This window comes from Acomys russatus, chromosome 23 (genome assembly GCF_903995435.1).
Source record: "Acomys russatus chromosome 23, mAcoRus1.1, whole genome shotgun sequence".
NCBI classification, from domain to species: domain Eukaryota; kingdom Metazoa; phylum Chordata; class Mammalia; order Rodentia; family Muridae; genus Acomys; species Acomys russatus.
Window position 1 is genome coordinate 36,578,133 of NC_067159.1, and position 19,299 is coordinate 36,597,431.

The following is a 19,299-nucleotide window of genomic DNA, read 5'->3' on the forward strand; positions in this document are numbered from 1 at the left end:
GTAAGTGCCAATGTCACTGCCCAGTGAGGGGTTGGCACTGCCCTGGACAGACACTTGTCTCTAACCCTTTCAGATATTAATAGACAAGAAAGAATGACAGACAGACATTTGGGGTGGGGGGACGTGAGGGGACAAAGGCAGGCAAGAGTGTGGGACGGAGGTCATGCATGGTAGTTCACATATATAATGCCAGCACTCTAGAAGCGGATTCAGGAAGATGTCTGTGAGTTCAAGGCCCACCTGGACTACATTCTGAGTTCCAGACCAGCTGTGGATATTCTCAAAAAACACAAGCACAGAACAGAAATCTTCATCACCTAGCTGCCAACCCAGAGGTCTCCTATCAACGGCTCACTTTAGTCCCCACCCCCCCATAAGTACCCTGAGGCAGTCTCTTCAGTTGTTTCTTTTTTAAATTTTTAAAATATTTTATTTAATTTTAATTTATGTGCATTGGTGTGAGAGTGTCAGATCTTAGAATTACAGACAGTTGTGAACTGCCATGTGGGTGCTGGGAATTGCAGCAGTGCTCTTAACCACTGAGCCATCTCTCCAGTCCCCTTCAGTTGTTTCTTATGTCTCATATCTTTGGGTTCCTCTAGGTCTCCAGGTGACAGGATTAATTTTCAACTTCTTTTTGGAGGGGGGTAAGGGGGACTTTGAGATAGGGTTTCTCTGTATAATAGTCTTAGGTGTCCTGGAACTCTCTTTTTGTAGACCAGGCTGGCCTCGAATTCACAGCGATCTGCTTGCCTCTGCCTCCCGAGTGCTGGGAGGCAATTGCCAACTTCTTGCCAGCCTCACATAGGTGACAGTAATCGGGGCATTAATGAGGCTCTAATGAGGAAAAGCTAAAGTACTTAACAGCAAATAGAATTTTACTTCTTTCTTTCTCTTGAAACTGGTTGGTGTAAGACATGGTCACCCTGGTCATGAACCTTCTTCTGTGAGACTCATCTCTCTGTCCCTGCTCTGCTAAGGACAGTGGTTAGAGGTAGATCTGCACCGTTGTCCTGTCAGACACAAGGAAGCAGGAGGAAAGTTGGCAAGTGTGTTATTTATATTCTTTTGAGACAAGGTCTCAGTATACAGTTCAAGCTGGCCTTGAACTTGTGATCCTCCCCATCCAGGCTCTGGAGCACTGGGATTATGGGTGTGTACCACTGCATGAAGTCTAAATTGGTTTGTTTTTAGGAAATTAATGGAAATTGGACTTTATCAACTATAAGGAGATTGAAAAGAGTCTCTGACTCACCTACTGGTAAATCCACAAGGAATAAAAGACCTGGAGGCCAGAGATGCCATTGCATTGAGTGCTACTGCGATAGGAGGCTTGCCAGTAATCAAAGTGGAGAGCACAGACAGCCTGGATTCCCAAATACACCCCCACGGCTTTAACTATTCTCACCAGGACCCACTTCCTATAGACTCTGCCGCTCCCAGTAGTGCTGCAGGCTGAGGACCAGCCCTTGAGTATATGTGCCTTTGGGGAATATTTTTAAATCTAAGCCAAATAGATCTTTAATGGTGAATTTAAGGAGGGAAAGGCCAGCAAGGCAGGTCAGGAGGTAAAGATGCTTGCTCTTGAGCCTGACAACCTGTGTAGATGCTGGATCCAATATGGCAGAAGACAAGAACCATTCCACCAAGTTGTCCTTTGACTTCCATTGTGGCATGGAAGCGCATGTGAGCACATGCACCCACAATAAATGACAGATAAATACGTTAAGCACAATATAATATTCATAAGCAAAAGCCATTTTGTGTCAGGAAAATGATCGCCAAAGCACTTGTCCATCTAATAGTTGTCTGTTTCCAATAATAGTTGTTTTCGTCTATTTTAGGAAGCCTGGAGATTCTGGTACAGAAGCCTGACGGACATATTCACCATCCCACCTTCAACCAGGACGGCTCTATTTCCCTGTGTTTTAGATAGAAATTTCCCCATGAAATTTCATAAGCAAAAAAAAATTAAAAAGTTTTATACTGCCAACAGTCACTCGGGTGTTCACTTTCTGAGAGAGCTTGGAGGGTGAGCTACTTTAGAAAAATGAGAGAAAGTAATTTGAACAAATGAAACATTCATCGTTTTCTTAAAATCTTTACACATTTCTTCTAATAATATTAAAAACTTTTCATATACATTTTTTTATTTTTATTTATTTATTTATTTTGGTTTTACGAGACAGGGTTTCTCTGTGTAGCCCTGGCTGTCTTGGAACTCTCTTTGTAGACCAGGCTGGCCTCAAACTCACAGAGATCTGCCTGCCTCTGCCTCCTGAGTGCTGGGAAACTTTTCATGTCTAAAAGCAATGATTTTTTTTAAAAAATTGGAACTCTGTTGTACATTCATGAGCATGCAATGCAGTAGTTTTTTTTTTTTTTTTAATTTATATGGAATTGAAGTACAAGATAGTCTAAAGGGAAAGGGGGGACCAATGGGGGAAGGGCACAAAGAGGAAGAGGAATGAGATGTGGGCTACATGCCAATGTACATGCATATGAAAAAAATTTTAATTCAAACATTTTTTAAATGCTTGAACTTTAATAAAACCTGATAACATAAAAAGAATGAGAAAAGTAGAAGATGCTAGGACTTAAAGTAAGAGACACGCTGCTGCTTAGCTGAAAACAAAGCACAGCTATGTTCCCAATTACAAATTTCAATTTAGTGTAATACAAATCAGAAGCTCAGAGAGAGAGAGAGAGAGAGAGAGAGAGAGAGAGAGAGAGTTTTCCTGGTGATGTAGAAGAGAGGAGTGTGGTGGTGACACATATGTGAGTATAGGTGAAGAGGCCAGGTGTTTATGCTTGGTACAGGTGTAGTTTGCTAATCATGTGTGTTACTGCTACTTAGAATTGTTTTTGCCTTCTTTTTGTTTTAGTCCTCAATGTTTTGGCAGGTTTAACACACCCAAAATGCCAAGAATTATCTGATATGTACACTAGACAATATTATCCCTGTTCATAGCACTTCAGCCACAACCCACTGAGATCTCTGGTCTCTGCCTTCTGAGTGCTGAGATTAAATGCTTGCTTGTACCACCATGCCTGGAGGAGCTGTGGCTTTTTGACTTGCCAGGCATCAGCTTCTTGTCTTGCTCTTGTTACCTTGCTCCGGACTCTGATGAGATTATTTTTCCCCACCAAAACATTAATGGCAGGAAGCTGCCCTTTCTTTAGCTTCCCAGCGGGGGGGGGGGGGGGGGGATCAGCATTACCCAGCAGACACCATGGAACAGGTCCACTCCCCCTGAAATGGACACCTCTCTTGACATGTACTGCTGCTGCACAGTCCTCTCCCAGATGCTGGCTTACTGTTTCTCCCCAAGTCCTCAGTGAAGAGTTTCATTTCAGCAGACGCCCAAGCAGGCAGAGGGACGGGAGATAAAATTGTGAACTGTATACTGTTTCCACCCTACAGTAGTTCAGAATGCAGCTCTGGAACCAGAATATACCTAGTTAATAAGTTAGGACCTCAGCATCCAAGCTGCTCTAAGGACGTAGGCTGAGTGGCTAACGGACACTGTGTGTGTCCTAGCATAAGCAGGTTTTATAATGAGGGCCCCAGAAACTGCATTTCAGCATTTTTGGAGCATCCACAGAAGGCAGTATAGAATAGGTTGGGTAGTATTAGTGACCCAGGCCTGAGTCCCGGGTCTTACCTGTAAGTCTGCTGTGTGAAAATGGAAGTTGGCACTAGTTTTCTTCTCGTATGTGTTCTTGTCCTTCCAGAACTACAGTCTAGAAAGTAGGTGACTTACCTGAGGCTTCAAAAACAGTGTGTGAGGCCAAGGCCACCTCCCTGCTGTTCTCCTCTGTTGGTAAGGCTCTGGGTTCAATCCCCAGCACTGCAATGAATAAACAAAGTCCCCCTGCTCCCAACAACACACAGATTAAATTAAAGGTTGATTTTGTTTTATATTTATCATCATCATCATCATCATCATCATCATCATCATCATCATGGTGGTTTGTTGTTTGACAGAGCTTCTCTGTGTAGCCCTGGCTGTCCTGAAACTCACTCTATAGATCAGGCTGTCCTTGAACTCACAGAGACCCGCCTGCTTCTGCCTCCTGAGTGCTGGGATTAAAGGCGTGCAGCACAACTGCCTGGCTGGTTTGTTTTTAAAGAGTACTTTATTGAGTAGGTTGCATGGACACGGAGAGTTAGGCAGGGACTGGAACATAGCCAAGTGTACTGTTAGGCTTCGCGGATACTGGCTGTGTGGTTTCAGTAAAGCTGGCTAACTTCTGTAGATTTTAGTTTCCTCACTTGGATGTTAAAAAAAACAGGGTTTGGGAGTTTCTAGACATGTCCCCAATTTTTATTATCCTATTGACCTAGTAGAAACTTGGAAAAACATTCTGTTTCAAGGTATTTCCCTCAGTTTAAATTTTTTTCTGTCTCTGATAACCAATGTCTCAAGCAGATTATTAATACCCCGCTTGAACTTTCTCTAGGACAAAGAAGTCTAGTATTTGAATTTAAAAGATTTCTATGAACAAAATAAAAAAAAAATAACTAATTCGTTTAGCTGCCTCTGTTGAGAAATGGTGCACTTCAGTTAGTTTTGTGAATATCTGAACCTAGCTTATTGAATACCAATTTTTTAGTATATCATTCCCTTTAATGAAAAGCCCTAAATTGTTCTATATGATTTTTTTCTTCCATAATCTGAAGGATGCAGAATTATCTTTCTGAACAGCTGTTATTACACAGATCTTTCAGGTCCAGTGGTATTTATGAAGCAATTATTAAGCATTCTTTTGGTGTTGAGTGAAGGACCACTCAACTTTTTAAAACAGGAGGTTGTATTGGCTTAGCTTACAAAAAAATATTTATTTCTAGATGTGCCACTAATATGGTTATTGAATTTCAGCTGGATGATTATCTTTTCAGATTGAGAATATGCTGTGCTCTGTGGCCACTTAATTCAACTTTAGGCTTTTCTTGATAGTCACAATGATTTTTCATGCAGGTTTGTTAGCCTCACAGAAAGGGAACCCTTTCACAGCGATTTTTATGAATTCTACATACTATCACTCACATGTAGGAGTTATGTTGCCTGTGACACCTTCTTTGTGTAGTGTCGGGGGAGGAAGAAACTTCCTCACTGCCCAAGCTGGGGGTGGGCAGCCTCATATGGACCCCACGGGTAAGAAGAGAGTGTTTGTGGATTCCAGAAAGAACGAGGAGGGGGCTATTTGGCAAGACAAAGATGTAAGCACCCCCTGTGAAAAGCTACTCATCCCAGCACATTCTTCTTTCAAATTAGTCTTTCCTGCTTCTCTGTGTCACCTGTCACTCACCCGTGCTGCTCCTGTTTGGCCTTTATCATCTCACTCTCTTCCCAAGTTTTAATTTATAAAAAAAATCTTCTGAGATTTGGCAAACCAGGTAATCAAAGACATTCAAATTATTTTCCAGAGGAGAGATTGTGCCCTGAGTGGAATCTTAAGAGTGTCCCTATGAGAAAGAACTATGGAATCTGATGGCTGATTTTATGACCCTTCACAGTTTTTTTTTTTTCGCTTTAACTTTTTTTCTTTGCAAATCTGCCTTCATATTTGGAATGTACTAATGTAACTCCAAAACCCAATGAAGACAAATAGCAGATATCATGAACATGCCTGCTTTAAGCAAAGAAAATATTTTTTATATTTTCTTAAATTTAAGTTGTTTTTTTTTTTATAGGACTGATATATCATTTTACATTTCCTTTTTATAATACCTTTTGACTTCAAATACACACTTTGACATCCATGATTATGGGAGAGTCGAGTTTTGTTTTAATTTTAAAAACAATATAAATTTCCAGATACAGCATGCATTGTTAGCATGTTAAGTTTTATTGTCAAGTTTAGAACAATCACACTAAGCTCTCAAATGTTTTTCTCTAATCATCGTTTCTGTCTGTAATAACACTCTATGTATTCTTCAGGGGTGGCAGAGGTGGTTAATGTTGAGTATTGACAGAGGTGATTAGTTGGCACTGCCTAAGACTTCCGATGTAATTTGACTAACATGAAAGATAAAGAAATGAAAATGATGATGCCTATATCCCCGATCAAGACTTGGGTTTGAAGCCAGTTAATCTAGAGTGGCAAAACCACCTGTAATCCCAGCATTTAGGAGACCAAAGCTGGATGCCAGCGAAACCTGCTCAAAAAAGAAAGCAAAATAAAAAGTCGTTGGCCTTGAGATAAGGTTAAAAGAACAATTAAAGTAAAATCCACGTGATTAAAGATTTGAGAGCCCCTGTCATGTTTACTAGGAAAGCAAAGGTTCTCTGCCAGGAAGTCCATTGAGAGCGCCGCTCCACCCCCGGCCCCGCCCTTCCGTGTCCGGCAAATACCAGCCCAGTTTCCGTCCTGGAGGTTGGGCCCTTAGCTCTCTTGACGCCCTGCCCTGCGCGTGGCTTCTGGGACGACGGTTGCTGGGTCCCTGGGCCGGTGAGACTTGCTAAAGGAGTTGTAGGTACACCCAGTTTTCTCCGTTCTTCTGCTCCAGGCCCTTGGGTCCTGTTCCCACTGTCATCTCCTGTTCCTTAGGCCTCCTCCCTTCCCTTCATGGGAGCTCTCGCTTGGCTCCATCTCATGGAAGTCTTCTTCCGTTTTCTTCCTTATTCATTTCTTTCTCTCTCAACGCATGTCTCTGTTGTTTCCTTCTCTTAAACAGTCCTTGAAAATAAGAAAGACCTTTCCATCAAGACTGACAGCCAAGTTAATCCACCCAGCAGATGCTATTTATACTAATAGTGGATCAGGGGAGATGAACCTTCTTGCACACCTGTAATTGCAAATGTATTCCAGGATTGGTTTCTGATTTCCAGAAGGCTCTCGTTCCTTCCTCACACCTCTGACTGGGATTCCTCTTGGCTTTATCACAGTGGACAAGCTCTTAACATCGATGCCTTTTAAGGATTAAGAGCTGTAATTGTACATACGGTGTCAGGGGACCTGCCGGTACTGTTTGGTGGCACTATTCTTGGACTACTACCCTGTTAAAATGCCATAAAAGCTTGTCACCGTTAGGTTGTAAAGGTCCCTGCTGGAACGCAAGATATCTTAAGACTGCAAACAAACTCCTGAAAGATCAGGTAGGTTGAAGAATTTTAATACCATCAAAAAGAATGCTAAGTAATTGTCTTTTGTCGTTGTTGTTGTTGTGTGTTTAATAGTTAAAGATAGGGCCCAGTCATGTGTACACTTTTTCATATAGTACCTCAAATCCCTCGAAAGATCAAGTTGGTTGATGGAGATGTGCAATTGGCATGTAGGAAGGCCACCTCTGATACTTCTGATTTTCCACAGGGATAAATTTAATTCAATGAATCAAATGATTGTGGAACAGTACCCTTACCCCCAGGAAAAAAATCCTTATCGTTGCATGTGGGAAATTTATTCTCCATTTTCATTATCATGCCTATAAAAGTTACATACAGAAGCTGGTAAGATAGTTTAGTCTATAAAGAGCCTGTTATACAAAGAAAAGAACCAGAATTTGAATCCCTATCACCTACATATGCCTGGCATATGTAGTGCTGATAAAGACAGGTGGCCAGCCAGTGTAACCCGTGGGTGAGTCCCAGGTTCAGTGAGAGACCCTGGCTCAAAAAATAAAAGGTAGCAGCGGGGAAGACGGCTCAGTGAGTATAAAATTTTCAGTGTAAGCATGTGGACTTGATGTCAAATCCCTGGGTCTCAAAATATATTCATTATCCCTAGCAATTAGGGGGAAAGTCATAAAGCATTATATTACCTATCTACCTAAAACTATAATTAATAAATATAAGTATACATATACATATATAGTTTAAATGAAAATTTCCCATCTGAGATGACAGTGCTCCCCACAAGAAACATAGACTATTTAACAAAAATCCCCATCACCAGGCATGAGAAGCCCTCTGTTTAAGTTGTTGATCCGGGTTATCTAAGACACTTGCGCAACATTACAGGCTTATTGCTCTTGGGTGCTTCCCAGAGGCGGACATTGAAGTATCTCAAAAACTGCTTCTCATCCCTAGTAGTTAGGGAAATGCAAAGGGAAACAACTAGATTTCCTCATGCCCTACATCAGAATGGCAAAGATAGGAGCAGACAGGCCTAATAGATGAGTTGTCAGCTTCATCTGCTTAGTGGTCTGCTCTAAGCATGTCTGTTATCTGGCTTGAAGTCTTCAGCCACCCATAATAATGCACCAGTCCTCTGGTACACTCTTACTTGCATCTCAAAGCCCTAGAGACAAGATTTCTCCTAATTTCCTACATTCTTCTCTGCCCTGAGTTGGTACATGGTGCCTCCAGCAAACTAGTCACCTCAATCTCCAAATACAGTAGACTTTCTTATCTCAAAGCCTTTGTGTTAATCAATTTATGTCCATAGACTCCAGTTCTGCCTCTGCCTGTTAAATGTTCACCCGGCTTGCTGTCAAAATTTTGTTCAATTTTCACATCTTTCTTGGTTGGAGAAGACCCTTAACGCCTTTTGAGCATCCAGAGTGTGTAACCACTTACTTTCTATGTGGGTTTTTAGTTCTGTGTCTACTTGTCTCAGCTAGTGTGTCCCTGCAACCTCTAATTAGCAAGTACAAGTCATATATATATATATGTGTGTGTGTGTGTGTGTGTGTGTGTGTATATGTGTGTGGTATATGTCTATATGGAATAAATTCTAAGTCATTTTATTGAATTAAGGTGTACTATAAAAACTGTTAATCACAGCACTTGGAAGGCAGAGGCAGGGGGATTTCTTTTGAGTTCGAAGCCAGCCTACAGAGTGAGTCCAGGACAGCCTGGGCTACATGCAGAGAAACCCTGTCTCAAAACAAACAAACAAACAAACAAACAAACAAGCAAGCAAACAAAACCTATTAACTATAAAATTGAATTATAAAAGCAATAAATTCTGGAAAAGATGTGAGAAAATGGAAACCTTTTCTTTTTCTTTTGACAACTCTGTTACTTTTTGGATGGGTCATTTTTCAAGACAGGGTTTCTCTGTATTATAGCCTTAGCTGTCCTGGGAACGCACTTTGTAGATGAGGCTGGCCTCGAACTCACAGAGATCATCCTGCCTCTGCCTCTGAGTGCTGGGATTCAAGGCCACCAGACTTGGACAATTTTGACGTTTCTTAATAAGTGGAAAGTTGAGCCCTCAGCTTTTACTGGAAGCACATATTTACAATAACATCCTTCTTTTAAAATTTGCTCTTAATCGTTACATGGTTATCTCTGTGCCTCATTCCAATTATTTTCTTGAAGTCTATACTCTTGAATAATCTCTTCTATTTGGTTTTTTACTTGAGTAAAATATCTTCTCCCATTCCTTTACTTACAGTCCTGGTGTCTTCATTAATGAATTGAATTTCTTGTGACAGCATGTCTTTGGGCCATTGGAGTCCCCTCCCCCCCCCAGCCCCCCCCCCCCCCGTCTCTGTGTGTGTGTGTGTATGTGTATTTAGTCAGTATAAAATTAGAAATTTACTCATTATCAATAGGTAAAGACTTGCTTTTATCAAATATTTTCTGATAGTTTTATATATCCTTTAGTTTGTCTCGTGTTTGTTGTTTGATTGTATTCTGTATTGATAAGATTTGGTAACTTTCTCTTTTGTGTGTCTGATTTACCAGTGCATTTTATACTTTTATGTATTTTCATAATGTATGTATCTTTTATCTATATATATAGGATCCCTTAAAGCATTTGGCAGGTGGGGAGTGTAAGTAACAGCTGTCTTGTCGTAATGAATTTTCTGAGTTTTTAGTTTCTACTTATCTTAGAAATACTTGACTTCCAGAGTCTGACTGATTATAATAGTCTTAGTCTGTAGTATTTGCTTGTTGTTGAAACAGTATTTTGTTATGTAGCCCAAGCTGTCCTCAAACTTGTGGCCCTCTGATCTCAGCCTTCCAAGTGCTGGAGCTGCAGGTGTGCATCACACCCGGCTTGTCACCTTTTTTTCTTTTAGGGATGTGAGTGTGTCATTTTATTCTCTTGGCCTGTACAATTTCTACCACCAAATCTGTTTTTCATCCAGTAGGGATTCCCTCATATGTGTGTCACTAATTTTCTGTTTTTAGAATTTTTTCTTTGTCCCTTGTCTTTTCCTTTGGATTGCCCTGAAAAGGATCTTTTTCTTAGTCAAATCTATTTGGAATCCTTTGAGATTCTTTGGTTTGGGTACTCATAATGTCTTTCTCAAGTTTTGTTTCTGTTACCTTATTTTGTACTTTTAAAAAATTTATTTATTTATTACTTTTTAAAGATGTATGTATGTATGTATGTATGTATTTATTATACAGTGCTCTACCTGCATGTACACCTTCAGGCCAGAAGAGGGCAGCAGATCATATAGATGGTTGTGAGCCACCATGTGGTTGCCGGGAATTGAACTCATGACCCCTGGAAGTGCAGTCTTAACCTCTGAGCCATCTCTCCAGCCCCTTATTTTGTACTTTTTTTTCTGTGCCTTCCGTCTTCTACTGAAACATACATAAATTAAATGTGCAAATATTTGTTTGGTGGTGGTGCTAACTTCATTGTTTTTTAAAGAGTTTGTTTTGTTTTGTTTTGTTTTTTGACACAGGGTTTCTCTGTGTAGCTCTGACTGTCTGGGATCTCACTCAGTAAACCAGCCTGCCTAGAAACTCAGAGATGCCCCTGCCCCTGCCTCCCAAGGGCTGGAATTAAAGGTATATGCCACCATGCTCCACCCATTTTGTCTTATTAATTGATTGTTCTCACAAGAGCTATCTAAAGTTCAGAAATCCTTTCTACTATTTGACCCTAGTCTTCTGTTGAGTTGTTTTTTTTTTTTAATAAAATCACCTTATTGTAATTAACTTAGAAATAAAACCATCACACAGCTATATTAAGGAAGCCACTCAAACAAACATATGTCCATTCCCAAACTCTGTATGTACATTTCATTCAACTTGTGAACAGTTGGCATAGCATTCTGAAGCCATGGAGCTTTGTGTAGAGTTTTACACTTTCACTATCAATGACATATTGGGTAGTAATTATTTTTTAATTAATTTATTTACTCACTCTACATCATGATTATAGCCCCCTCCCTCCTCTCCTCCCAGTCCTCCACCCCTCCCTCTTCCTCCATCCCCTTCTCTCTATTCTTCAGAAAAGGGGAGCCCCCCTACCAGCCCACCCCAGCTCATCAAGTCACACCAGGACTGAGTTCATCCTTTTCCCCTGTGGCCTGTCAAGGCAGCCCCACCAGGGGCAGAGCAGGCAACAGAGCCTGGTGGTGGTGGTGCACGCCTTTAATCCCAACACTCTGGAGAGAGAGGCAGGCAGATCGCTGTGGGTTCGAGGCCAGCCTGGTCTACAAAGTGAGTCCAGGACAGCCAAGACTACACAGAGACACCTTGTCTCAAAAAACTAAAAAACAAAACAAAACAAAAAACCAGGCAACAGAATCAATGTCAGAAACAGCCCCCACTCCCCTTACTAGGCGAACCACATGAAGCCTGAACTGCCCATTTGCTTGTTGTTGAAACAGCATTTTGTTATGTAGCCCAAGCTGCCCTCAAACTTGTGACCCTTCCAAGTGCTGGAGCTGCAGGTGTGCATCACACCCGGCTTGTCACCTTTTTTTTTTTCTTTCTTTCTTTCTTTTTTCTTTTAGGAATGTGAGTGTGTCATTTTATTCTCTTGGCCTGTACAATTTCTACCACGAAATCTGTTTTTCATCGAGTAGGGATTCCCGAATTGTTTAATACTATACTTTATAAGTCCATTCATTTCCCTGTAGAGGTCATTTGTTTCGGAGCCAGATCATATTCTATTTTGTGAATGTATCACAATTCACTGTGCATTCATCTATTCCAAAATGGCTGGGTTAATTATTCACCCCCCACCAATAGTGGGTAAAGGTCCTCCTTTTGTTGTCAGATTTCCTGATGCTAGGTATTCTGCCTGGTGTGAGTTGGAATCGCAGAGTGGTTTTAATTTACCTTTCCTGACTACTACTAGGGATGGCGAATCTTTTAAAAATGACTTGGAGTCCTTCGTGTTTCTTCTTTTTAAAACTAAGTTAATTAATTGTTTATCCCATAGCTGTATTTTTATTGCACTTTGTGAGTTTTTCAAGTACAAAATTAATTTCTTGTGCTCCTTTTCTTTTTGCTGAAGTTTTTTTCCCCTTGTTTGTTTGTTTGTTTTTTGGTTTTTCAAAACAGGGTTTCTCTGTATAGCCTTGGCTGTCCTAGACTCATTTTGTAGACCAGGCTGGCCTCAAACTCACATCGATCCTCCTGCCTCTGCCTCCCGAGTGCTGGGATTAAAGGCGTGCACCACCACACCTGGCTTGTTTGTTTTTTAAGATTCCCACTGTGTATTCTTTTGTGTACTGAGTTTTCCTGGGATCATTGTTTTGAAGTCTTTTGGGCCCTTTAGTCTTTTATTTGGCCCTCTTACTAGAAGTAATCCTGTACCTTTGCTGCCTCACTTTCTCATGCTTCTTATATTTATGCATTGATATTTGAACATCTGATTAATCTATTTCTGACAGTTTTATAGAGTGCCTTTCACAGCAGAGGCTTTCTCCTGATGACTGTTTACTTGTGTAGGTAACAGTGGCTTTGGTTCTAGGTGGATACACATTGTTGAGGATCCTATGGCAGCAAATGTGGTTCATGCAGCCCCAAGCGCAAAACTCCCAGCAGTTTCCCTAGGCTGTGTAACTACAGTGCTGACGTGGCAGGTCCACACAGGGAAGACATGGCTAGCTGAGAAAGCAGAGGGACAGGGTGTATCAGATGCTTCTGGCTGTGTAGGGGCAAGTCTCCTCCTGCAGACAGGCTGGTATGGCGTATGTGGCCTACCGCAGGAGGGGACTGATTACATTTCAGAGCACTGGTGGGGTGGGGTGGGCACCCCAGGAAGCCTCAGTGGCTGTGGCCCTTGATAGACTGGAACACCAGCTGGATATAGGTGGGTGAGGTGTCAGCATAGCTCTGCAACGAAAGCCAGAGTTGAGGACAGTACAGCGTAATGGAGCCTCGCTGGAGAATTCAGTGGTGTCATTCCAGCGAATCTCCAAACCAGGGTCATTGTCCACGAGGGCTATCAGAGTCCCCAGCTGCTGTTTCAGATGTTCACATCGTAGTGGGGATCATCTTTTTCCTGCTGTGGGAAAACGTTCTTAGTGTCAATCTGATCCAGACTAAGTCAGTGAATGTAAAGTGTCCTGGTCACTCTAAGCTATTCTGGGTCTCTGTTACTCAGGGTCTCGGTTTTAGCCACACTGTAGGTCAGCCCTCTCTCCCAAGTATTCTACCCGAATATCAGCTTAGATTTCTCTTCTTTTGGTCCACAGCAAAAGAGAAACTTCCTCACGTCTTTGTGTGAGTGTTCTTCCGAGTTTCATTTTGAATTTTCTTGAAGTTTCAAAAGGCTTGAAATTGAAAATGAAATAAATAGCAGTGAAAATTATCTCAAACACACTAGTTAGTGACTGAAATAAAGAACCAGTTATCTCCCACATACTTTTAATATATTGCCCACTGTTAGGAAATTGGTAAGAAGTAATACATGTTTCCATGTCAAAACCTTTTAAAACTTCAGCTCTTGGGGCCAGTGATTGGCATAGTAGGTAGAGGCATTTGCTACCAAGCAGGATGATCTGAGTTTATCCATGGGACCCACATAGAAGAAGAGAACCAATTCCAACAAGTAATCCTTTGACCTCCACACATACATGAATAAATAAATGTATTAAAAATGTTTAACCTTGGGTTCATAGCTTTGACTAATAACTGTAAGTGAATACTTAAAATTTTTATTACTCTGTGTGTGTGTGTGTGTGTGTGTGTGTGTGTGTGTGTGTGTGTGTCATGGCACACATAGGAAGTACCTAAAAATCAGTTCTTTCTTCTACCATGTGGTTCCCAGGGATTGAACTCAGGTCCTTAGGTTTGACAGCTGTTGCCCTTACACACTAAGCCATCACACTGGCTTTAAGTGAATATTTAGATTTAAAAAAAAAGATATCTGAGTTGCCTATGGTATAATTTTAGTTATTTAAATATTTTAAACATGAATATTACTTAACCAAATTTGTTTTCATATGGATTTATAGATTTGCCTTTTCTTTCAAATTATTTTTCTTTTAAAATTAGCATGAGCAACACAGAATTAGACAAGGAGGATAAAGATTTCCAACCATCTACAACTGCTCAGGTAAAAACTTACAACTACATTCTAATTTAGATTGTACAAATCTGTTGAGTTCTGGGGAGATGGCTTATTGGGTGAGAGCATAAGGATCTGAGGTCAGACACAGTGTTTTGGACCCAGACAGGGCAGGTTTTAATAATAAAGCAAATATGACTTTTTTTCCTTCCATGTGGAAGAAAGTTTCAGCAAATTAAGTCAACCAAGGTTATGTATTTTGAAGAAATTGGGGGAGGGGTTGTTTTCGTCTAAGCATATGAAGTAAGCCATTAATTAAGCTTTTGGCTAGTCTCGTTTTACTAAATAATCACTTATAATTAGAATTATAAATTGTTTATTTAAAAAAAAATAGAGATTTTACAACTCTTAAGCCAGGAAGCCTAGTGCTTTTAATTACTTTATCTGTGATAAATTCATCATAATCTATGTCAATTTGTTATAAATTCTGAAATTATAAAGTAAGATACTGATTTTAATGTATACAACATTCTACCACCCTAACAAAAGCCAGCTGCTGTGGTTTTTAGCATCTGTGTAGTGGCAGAGATTCCAGAAAATACCTGTACCCCTAGAATAGCAACAGGCCTGGCCCTTAGGTCTGAGAACTGTATGTCACAGAGTGTCAGAATGTGTATTTAGCCATCAGTGCAGTAATGTCTGCATCTTCATGGCCATTCACCTTAATTCAGCTAAGCCCTTGGCTGTCTGTGCTTTCCGGCCTCCTGTACACATCCTGCAGAAAGAATATGCTCCCTTTTTTTCCTATTTTATTATTTTATTCATATTACATCTCGATTGTTAGCCCTTCCCCTGTTTCCTCCCATTCTTCCCTCCCTCCCACTTCCCCCCTTCTCCCCTCCCCTATGTCTGTGATTGAGGGAGACCTCCTCCCCCTATATATGCTCTTAGAATATCGAGTCTCTTCTTGGTAACTTGCTCTCTTTCCTCTGAGTGCCGCCAGGCCTCCCCATCCAGCCAGAACATGGAAACAGCCTAGGTGTCCCTCAGTAGAAGAATGGACTAAGAAACTGTGGTACATTTACACGATGGAATACTACTCAGCTATTAAAAACAAGGAATTCCCGAAATTTGTGGACAAATGGATTGATCTAGAAATTATTATAATGAGTGAGTTCACCCGGAAGCAAAAAGAGACAAGTGGTATATACTCACTTATATCAAAACACTAGTCCAAGGGATACGTACCATGAAAATCTTTACTTACCAAGAAAGTGGGTCAGAGGAATATGATCCCTTTTACAGTGCACTCAGAATGTTAGTAGCACACTCAGTGTTGGCCTGTATGTATCCCTCCTTCCCTCCTTCCCTCCCTCTAGCCATCTGCCCCTCCACTACCCACCCACCCACCATATCTCCATCCATCCATCCACCCACCCATCCATATCTCCATCCATCCATCCATCCACCCACCCATCCATATCTCCATCCATCCATCCATCCATCCATCCATCCATCCATCCATCACGGCAATGATAAAGTAGACACAGAGGCCACTATTCCAAGGCTAAGTTTAGTCTGGGTTTGTTATTGTAATTGTTTACATAAGAAGAAGCTTCTCAGCATTCTTGCAAACCACAGATATTTCACCAAATCAGCAGTTTCCTAATTACGTTAACATTCAAAGGTGGGGAAGACTGCCATATACCATAAATTATCAAATATGTTACATATAAATATTAGTGGAGGCAAACTTGAGTTTCTGAGGATGTAGCCTCTGATTTTATTTTCTTTTCAATTACGTCATTTTTCATGCTTAGCTTCCAAATTTAGTTACATTTTCATTTCAGCAAAGTTTGGTGATTAATCTGAGGAAGACGAAGGGTGGGCAGTTTTAGTTGGAAAGCCTGCAGTAGAAGTTCATTGGTTCAATCTATAAATGGTAGTGGTGATGGTGGAGACTTGGGCACATTAACACATGATGCGTGGTTATGCTGTGAAATCCCCTATTTCTGAAACCTGTGATGTGCTTGCCCTATGTTGATGATTAGTTACAGAATGTGGTGATTGCTTGCATTCATAAACCAATGCGGGAGATTACAGTTCTTAAAAGTGTTCCTTGTTTTACTTCAGATCTCCAAGGATTCTGTGACTCCACATACAGAAACTAAGGAAATAGAGACCAAGGAAGCAGAGACTAAGGAAACAGAGACTAAGAAAGCGAAGAATAAGGAAACAGAGAATAAGGAAACACAGACTGAGGAGACAAAGCCAACACAGACTGTGGAAACGAAGCTGCGGGTGAGCAGCAATACAGACAGTTCCTGTCCTCCACAAGGACAAATCAATAAAGTAATTACAGATGGTATGTGAGATAAGAAATTTACATGGAGAGAAAATGAGAAATATAAGTGCCTAATAAGATGCAGATAATAAGGCTACTGTGTAAGGTGTGTGCCTAGGGTGGCAAGCTCAGTTCTGAGCAGTGTGTAGACAGAACACATACTTCCCCACCCTTTCAAAACCAAAGTATTAGTGGAGCCCTAGTTTATTTTTTTTTCATGTATTCTAATGCTAAATTTGGATTTTTAGAAGCCATGTTAATTGACAAGTCTTGTTTAAGACTTCCCTTTGATGGTCTTAGCTAGAAATCATATCATTGCTGCCAATACTAAGCTTCTTGACATTGGGCCTCAAATAGCTGTGGTCTACATAAAACTTGCATTTTATTGTTGCCTAACATTCATGACGCATTTTTATCTCTTTATGGTTATTGCTCACGATTAAACTCAGATTTTTTAAAAAAGATTTATTTATTATTGATACAGTGGTCTACATGTACACCTACAGGCCACAAGAGGGCATCAGATCACATTATAGATGGTTGTGAGCCACCATGTGGTTGCTGGGAATTGAACTCAGGACCTCTGGAAAATCAGTCAGTGCTCTTAACCTCTGAGCCATCTCTCCAGCCCAAACTCAGAGATTTTGACTACTGGGAATATTAAGTACAGTGAAGCATAAGTAATTGAAGCTTTACTTTTCATGCATTCTTTTTTTATTTTATTAATTTATTCATATTACATCTCAATTGTTTTTTCATGCATTCTTATTTGTGCCTTGCTAACTTTAAATTCTTTGGTTTTTGGTTTCTTTTTTATTTTTCTTAGGTTTAGGGTCATTTGTAGAAAAAGAAGATTTCATAACTTCCATGTTTTCATGATAGAAACCTTGGTACTATCTTTTTTCAGGCCTATTTCCTTTTCTTTTAGTCACATGCAGCCCAGGTTTCTTACTGGTTCCTTAATACAAACTTCCAAATGAAATTTAGGAATACATGAAGATTATATACTATGATCAGGTGTGTTTCATGATAGAAAGGCCAGGTTGGTTTGACATATGGAAATCAATACAGATAATATAGAGTGTAAATAAACTTAAGAACAGAAACCACATAATCACTTCAGTTGTTGCCAGAAAAGGCATTTGAAATCTTTCAAGTAAGAAAATAAAACAAACAAAAAACCAGACAAACTTAGAAATCCACACAAACGCCTCCACAACAGACCAGACACAGTGTCCACATTAAAGACGAATGTGGGTCAGTTCGTGATTTTCCCTGGAAAAAGGCGGTATCCAGTATAAAAGGAAGGAAGGAATGTTGAAAAGTTTAGAGATGCCATGCAAAAGAGCATCCCTGAGGTTCCTAACATGGAGAGATGGGTGCGAACAATGATCGGGTGAAGAGACTCCTCAGATTTCTTAATGTAACCAAAGCCTTCTGGAAAACTATTGCCAGGATAAAACAAACAAATATACAAACAAACCTTCAAGCAAAGGTGGTAAAAAGGGATGGAACAGTTCTGAAATTCTGTAGGACAAAGCCAGTAGTGATTGATGAAGGTGATAATAAAATGGAAGTTAATAGAGATCCAAGATGGCAGCGAGAAGTGTGGACCGTACTTGTAGGCTCCAGTGAACAATTCAGGGAATTGCACAGATTTCTGAGCCAGGAACACCGAGGTCCCAACACCACGGCAGCGGGAGTGCTCCACGGTTCGGAGGGACGAGGGTGCGGAGAACCTGCGTGCCCCTGCACACAGGAGGAGCGCAGATTTTTTCGGATCGAAGCAGCAGCGGCAGAAGCAGCAGCAGTAGCAGCGGCACCAGCAGCACCAGCATCAGCAGCGGAGGTGGCTGAGGTTTGCAGCTCAGAGCGTTCCAGTGGAAGCGATTGGTGTGGTGGCCGGTGGGTGTTGCTGCGGGAGAGGGGATTCTGGGCAGGATTTGGGTCGTGTGGTGCCTTGGGACGCAGAATGGACTCGGCGGACAGTTTGGCCCCAGAGTCCTGGGTTCAGCTCAGTGCGCAGTGCCGTGGAGATGCTGGCTCAGCCCATCAAGCAATTCTGCCCGAGGCACTAGATCAGTGCAGCCACAGCTCCCCTGCTGTGACGCAGGCTGGGCCGAGCGCTCAGTTCCACCCTACTCACCAGCAGCGCTAGCTCGGCACAGCTGCAGTTCTCCTGCTGTGACGCAGGCTGGACGGAGCGCTCGGTTCCATCGGAGGTGCTAGCTCAGTGCAGCCGCAGTTCTCTTGCTGTGATGCAGGCTGGGCGGAGTACTCGGTTCCACCGGAGGAGCTGGCTCGGTTCAGTAAGCAGTTCTGCCCAAGACACTAGCTCAGCTTGGCGGGCAGTTCTGGGGCGCTGACACAGGCTGAGGTCAGCACGCAGATTCAGCCCAGAGACCCTAGCTGGACTTGCCAGGCAGATTGGGCCCAGAGACTCTAGCTGAGCTGTGCGCACAGGCTCGGCAGCCCTAAGACTCTGGTTGGACTATTCACGCAGTTTAGGCCCGGAGTCCCAGGCTGAACTCAGCGCGCAGAGTGAGTCCAGAGCCCTGGCTGAGCTCAGTGCACAATTCCGCCCCGGAGACTCAGGTGGAGCTCTGCATGCAGTTTGGGGCCAGAGTCCCTAACTGTGCTTGGCAGACAGATTGGGCCCAGTGACTCTAGCTGAGCTTTAGGCACAGTCCCGGCTCTAAGACTCTGGTTGGACACAGTGTGCAGTTTGAATCCAGAATTCCTGGCTGAGTTTGGTGGACAGTTCAGGCCCTGAGTCAATAACTGACCACAGCACG

General features: G+C 41.7%; 2 protein-coding genes across 2 annotated transcripts in view; both read left to right on the forward strand.

Moving 5' to 3' along the window:
• The window catches only part of Slc9b2 (solute carrier family 9 member B2), a 32,110-nt gene extending 25,716 nt beyond the window's left edge, over nt 1-6,394 (forward strand). Inside the window, exons 11-12 of the mRNA XM_051165714.1 lie at nt 5,092-5,159; nt 6,279-6,394. Coding sequence (XP_051021671.1) covers nt 5,092-5,159; nt 6,279-6,394 — 184 coding nt within the window. The remainder of the gene's footprint in view (nt 1-5,091; nt 5,160-6,278) is intronic.
• An 8,475-nt stretch (nt 6,395-14,869) lies between these two features.
• LOC127206424 (sodium/hydrogen exchanger 9B1-like) overlaps nt 14,870-19,299 on the forward strand; it is a 39,601-nt gene continuing 35,171 nt past the window's right edge. Inside the window, exons 1-2 of the mRNA XM_051165716.1 lie at nt 14,870-14,926; nt 16,294-16,525. Of these exons, the coding sequence (XP_051021673.1) occupies nt 14,870-14,926; nt 16,294-16,525 (289 nt within the window). The remainder of the gene's footprint in view (nt 14,927-16,293; nt 16,526-19,299) is intronic.